Below are 6,192 nucleotides of genomic sequence, written 5' to 3'. Positions count from 1 at the left end.
ACTCACATTTGTGAACGTCCCTGATTCCCCCATTCTTTTTGGAAGGACCAATAATGATTACCTCTAATTGTTCACATCAATCCTCTCATTAACCTCTTTCCACTAGCCACTTGAAGAATAGTAGTATTAGTAGATAAAAAAAAGAAGTTATAAATAAATAATATTTCCTTTTCTTCCTAGAATAAAAAAAAATTACAGTATAAAATATGGTAGAATATATATATATATATATATATATATATATATATATATATATATATATATATATATATATATATATATAAAATGTACATCGACGGATCTTTCGAGTGATAAAGAGAGTCATGCTCCCCTTTCCCAATTTTTTTATATCTATATAATTTAATATAAAATTTTAAATATATTTTTTAAATTTTAATATTTTTAATATATTTTATATATTTGATATTCTAAATTTTTTTATATCTATATATAAAGGAAAACTTTTGTTTTCACATTTTTAATTTTACCTTTAAAATATTTTTTAAATAAAATAATTATTTTATTAATATTATCTTTTAAATGAACGTTTATTTAATTTAACCATGTTTTATTTGAGTATTTTTTCAATCTTGACCATTATAAATGAAAATTAATTATAATAAAATTATAAGTTATTTTTATTTAATTGTATAATTATAATTATAATAATAATGATAATTATGTTATTTTTTATTATCATAAAATAAGTAAATACAATGTTTTTACTACTTTAAATAAAAATATTGGGATTAAATTATGCAATTTGTTTTTTTTAGTCTTAATTTGATTTTTTTTTTAAATTATGCAATTTGTTTTTTTCTCGTTAAATTTTTTGAATCAGATAAAGGATTTTTAATCAAAATTGAAGTTGTGAATAAGGTTGATTTGTTTTTTTTTTTTGTGTAATTGACATAATCCTAGTGTCAATTTTGATAAAAATTATTGCTCCACTTTAAAAAAATTTAATGAAAGAGATTAAATTGCATTGAATTTTAAAAAATCGCGACCAAATTGAGCAAAAATAAACTAGATGATCAACTTAACATTTTTTATCGCTAATTATCATATTATACGTATTTTGTGACACCAAATTTTGGGTTGCTAGTAGAATATTTAGTTCGGTCACTAAAAATATTACATTTAGCGATCAAACCTTTTTAATAAATTAGCATATTATACATATTTAGTGATCGCCAAATATACAAAACACACATTGGTCGCTAATTCAGTCACTAAAAAGTATTGCTTCCAATTTGTATAAATAACAACCAATTTAGTGACTAGAATTTAGCTATTGAAATGTTTGGTTGCTATTGTATAAATAATCAGTCACTATTTTAGTGACAAATTTGTAATAGATGTTGTTTGTTGGCTATTTTTCGGTCACAAATAATGACCTACTTATGTTGATCATTAATTTTAGTCGCTAAAATGACTTATTTTAATAGTGATTCATAATATATATATATATATATATATATATATATATATATATATATATATATATATATATATATATATATATATATATATATATATAAAAAGAAGATTTCTCTTTTTGTGTCCATTTTTCATTTTTTAATTTTACCCTCAATTATTATTTTAAAAGTTAATTATTTTATAATTATTTTTTCTTTAACCATTTTTTTTTATTTTTTTTATTTTGACCGTTATTCTAAAAACTTTCTTTAAACAGTTATTTTATTTAACAACTATTTTAAAATTTATTATATATATTTTAAAAATAAATATTATTGATCTTATAAAAATTAAAAAATCAGATACTCGTTAATATATATATATATATATATATATATATATATATAATATGACAAAAACCTATAATTTATTCTTTATTCTTTCTCTTTATTAATTAAAAAGGTATTCAAATAACTTCATATACAACTAACTAATAATATTTTATAGGATTTAATTAAATTATAAATCTTTTTAAGTATTTTTAATTGAGACCTTACTAAATTTTTTTATTGAGTTATATTTTTCAACTGAGTTTTTGTCATTTATTTTTTTATTAAAAAAAGTGACATGCTTGTTATCTTAACTTTTCTTTTTTTTACTTTTTCTGTTAAAAAATCTAGATTTCTTGTTTAATATAAAATACAATTAATGTAAAACTACCTGTTGTCCTTGAAAACATATTGAATAATAAAATGGTCGCAATCTCCTATATTAATAGTGGTGATAGAGAAATTCTTTTTGGTTATTGTCACCGAAAACATTGAGAAGTATGATGATCTTGATATTTAACATGTTTTTAATTAAAACAATAAAAGTTACTTGTTTTACATGTCTTAACATGTGAAAACAAACGAACAAAATGAGAGAGTAAGATAACGGTCTCAATCACTTAGCTAATAAAAATATTAAACAATAAGAACTTAAATACTCAATATATAGACAAATAAATGTTAATATGAGTTCAATTGAAAATGTCTAAATTTATGAAAAGGTTGAAACTTAAATATTTTATAATAATAATATTTGAAAAGTATCTTAATTATATTATTATTATTATATTTTCTATTCTATATAAAAATAGGAAGTGTGAAAATATCATTACTTCTTTCTTTTTATAGAATATATATATAATAATGATAAAAAAACATTAGAAGTGTTACAACTCATATATACAAAATAATATATATAACATATCCTTCGACCTATAACTTAATATTGTATTTTCTCTCCTCTAACTAATTAATTTTCATACATCAAATAAAGAAAAATCGGCCGAGAATTGTACAAATTGTAAATACAGATCAAAACAAAAACAATACGGTCTAAACATTACTTGTCAATTAATTACCATGCATTCCAAAACATAAAATCCCATATGCATCCCCACATGCGTATCTATCTATAGGTACCAGTCATATTTATGAACATGTCTGGGAAAGTTGTTTCATATTGTTTTTAGAAGTAATATTTTTCTTGCTCACTAATAGAAAATAATGGTCCGAGACGTTAACATATTAATATTTTAATCATGTTTCTTTTAGTTTTTTTTTAACTTAAAACATTAATATAGTAGTTGACAACTTATTTTTAAAGGTATTTTGACCATTAAAAAGTTACCTTTTATATTTATAAAGAATAAAAAAAATCAAAAGATAAAATAATGGACGTAAAATATATGTAAGAATTTGTTGGGTGTAAAAAATAATAGTACCCGTGATAAAATGATTTAGGAAGAGGGATGACATTCATTCCAAAGCAAGAAAGCCCAAAAAAACAAACACTTTTAAGAACTTCCATTTATTTCACTTTCACAGACTTACCGCTTACAATATATGAATTGTATTCGCAACTAGATTTAAAAAAATAATAATGTATTCACAATTATTGCTGAAGGTGTGTATCTACCAACAAAGTTGAGCACAATTAATAGATAGTGATCTTTGTCACTGAAACAATTACATTTATATTTCTGATTACGAAAAATTCGTTTATGATTCCTCTGAAGATGTTTGTATAATATGTAAAATAATTGAAATATGCAGTAGTTATCATTATCCGTATACATATGGTGCATATGAAGCAACAGAGAGATAATATATGTAAATGTAGATACAGTGATAAAGGTTGATGATGAATGATTCATTGTATACAGTGGTCCAACACTAATATCACGGGTTGGCCAGAAGAAATAACCGAAAATGGTGTGGGGGCAATGTCACATGTAATAGGTCAGGTTCAAACTTCACCCTTTAAATGGGTCCACACCAAAACCGCTGAGTTCCTCTAATAAGATACATTGCTATGTTCAAACTAAAGCACGTTGGAAGTAAATGAAAGGTGGTGAAGATGCAAGTTCATTTTATTTATAGTAATACAATTTGATGATAGTGAATAGAAAGTGTCTGATGAAAGTAGGTAAGGGCGAAGATGGAGCCCATGGTAACCTTTTTGGTTTGGTCTGAAAAACCAAAATGAACATGGACATGCACACGACACATAAGATTAAAGCTCTATGATAAGTATTAGAATATTAATTATTACATAAGTAAGCTCCTAATAATGGCTGCTTGGGCACTGTTGGAGTCTGTGGTGGCCAAAAGTTGTGACAAGCGGTCACTTAGGTCATCAACCTCTCGGTGCAAGCTTTTGATGTAGTTGCAAGTCTCCTGCAACACCTTAGAAGCTGAAACCTACACAACAACCAAAACAATTATAGAAACTAATAATTTCATTATTTCCCACATTTATTTTTATTTTATTTTTTTGCATTTAATGACACTAAGAGTATATACATATATATATAGTGAATGATGGGAAGAGGGAATATCCAAGTCCCACAGCCTCACAAGTTGTGGGTAAAATAACATTAAAGGGAGGGCACACGCGTGACTTATCTAGCAAGGCCAACCAAAGCCACAGAAAATCTGTGTTTTTGTGTCTTGTGCATGTGACTTGTTCGTGTAAGAGAGAGAATGGTGAAAGAGATAGGAACTAAATAAGAAAAACAACAACTACTACTAGTATTATTAATATTATTCTAAAAATGCTTATGTACGTCTCACTAAGTATTAATCAGGGTGCAAGAGTAGAGGAAAAACAATGAGAGAGAAAGTGAAAGAAAAAAGATTAGTTAGTAGTACCTTGTCGGAACGTCTAGCGCGAAGCTCAGGGATAAGGTGTTGTAACTTGGAAACGAGATCAGTGATCTGAGCATCAGTGATCTGAGTGGAAACTGGCGTTTGTCTGGAACGAGATCTTCTGGAGGACATTGTTAATTAAAGGTAGTGTGAATGATGAGTGTGTCAGAAATAGTGGTTGATTTGGTGATGATAAGTGAAAGAAAAAGAGGTAGATATATAGATATATAGAAAACGTGTGTGCCCTGTGAAGTGAGAAGTGAGAAGTAGTACTAACTGAGTTCAACTACTAACAACTAAGCTAGCTAGGGTAGAGGGTAGAGGGTAGAGGAAGTAGCAACTACTACTTCTTGGGGTTGGGGTGCCTCAGAAAGGGGAGGAATAGGAAGTGAATTTGTCAGGGTGAGAAAAGGAAGCTAGGTAGGTAGGTATATAGAATTGGGGAATATTGAAGGGAGAAAACAGGTGTTGTTTGAGTTGAGTTTGAGAGATGAAAAGTATGAAGAGAGAGAGAAGAGGGTAGAAATGAGTGAGAGAATGTGTCAGTGGGTGTTGGAAGTTGAAGAGGACAAGTGCATGGGAAAGGCTTTGGGGGTGGGGATCTTGTTAAATAGGGTTATGTTATGTGTGTTTCTCCAATAATAATATTTTTTTTCAAACAAAATCATCGTTTTTTTTCTTGAATTTTTTAATAAAAATTAAAATTAATTTTTTTTGAAATTTTTTACCTAAATTAGTCTTTCAACCGGGTAAATACGTGTATTTAGTCATTTTAATCAAATTTTAAGTTTATTTAACGTTTCAAACACATTTTATTATAATATTTTAATTTGTTTACATTGTTTGACACATATTCATTTTAATGTTAAATGGAAAATGAGAAATACGTTTGAAACGTGAAATAAATTTAAAAAAATTGATTTAAAAGATTAAATTCACGTATTTTTAAAAATAAGAAACTAAATTTGTTCAAAGTTTCTAAGAAAAACTAATTCTAATTTTTATTAAAATTTGAACATGTTTGAAATACAAAATAAATTTAAAAAATTAGTTTAAAGGACTAAATTTATACATCTATAAAAATAAGAAATTAATATGATTCAAATTTTTTTAAGAAAGACTAATTTTAACTTTATTAAAAATTGAAGAATAAAAATATATTTAAAAATCTTTTAATTAAATAAATATATTTAAATTAACAATATAGTTTTGAATAAGAAAAGTTGTTGTGATTGTGAAAATATCGTTCCTCGTATGAGAGAGAGAAAGCAAGTGGAAGGTGGGTTAAGGGAAGTGTGCTTGTTCAGCCAACTACGCGGGACCTGTGTGTGTCAGTCTCACCACACAACCCCATGTTATGTTATTACTCCCTTGTCATTTTAATCATTTCACTTTCCTTTCTTTTTCCTTTCAAACTTAACTTAAGAACAAACCAGTAACCACTCTTCATTGCCTACCCTCAATCTAGTAGGCCACTTCCCAGACAAATTTTAGGGATCAAATCTCACTTTAAGGACTTCCCTTTTCAATACAAAGAAAAAAAAAAACTTCTTTTTATCATTTTTAAGACAACTAT

At 26.1% G+C, this 6,192-nt stretch overlaps 1 protein-coding gene across 1 annotated transcript; it reads right to left on the bottom strand.

Annotated features, from left to right (window-relative positions):
• Window positions 1-3,806: 3,806 nt before the first annotated feature.
• On the bottom strand, window positions 3,807-5,188 carry LOC114177434 (transcription factor PRE6-like). Its single transcript, XM_028062767.1, has 2 exons — window positions 4,620-5,188; window positions 3,807-4,169 (listed from the first exon to the last, which is right to left on the bottom strand). The coding sequence occupies exons 1-2, from the start codon at window positions 4,746-4,748 to the stop codon at window positions 4,017-4,019; spliced, it is 282 nt and encodes a 93-aa protein (XP_027918568.1). The 5' UTR covers window positions 4,749-5,188; the 3' UTR covers window positions 3,807-4,016.
• Window positions 5,189-6,192: the final 1,004 nt, after the last annotated feature.

Source organism: Vigna unguiculata, chromosome 3 (genome assembly GCF_004118075.2).
Source record: "Vigna unguiculata cultivar IT97K-499-35 chromosome 3, ASM411807v1, whole genome shotgun sequence".
In the NCBI taxonomy this organism is placed as follows: Eukaryota; Viridiplantae; Streptophyta; class Magnoliopsida; order Fabales; family Fabaceae; genus Vigna; species Vigna unguiculata.
The sequence above is the reverse complement of the archived record's forward strand: the minus strand, read 5'-3'. Positions and strand labels throughout refer to the sequence as shown.

Coding starts and splice junctions, on each gene's coding strand:
- LOC114177434 (XM_028062767.1), bottom strand. CDS start 4,748: ATGTCCTCCAGAAGATCTCGTTCCAGACAAACGCCAGTTTCCACTCAG. Junction 4,170..4,619: donor GCGCTAGACGTTCCGACAAG/GTACTACTAACT, acceptor GTTGTTGTGTAG/GTTTCAGCTTCTAAGGTGTT.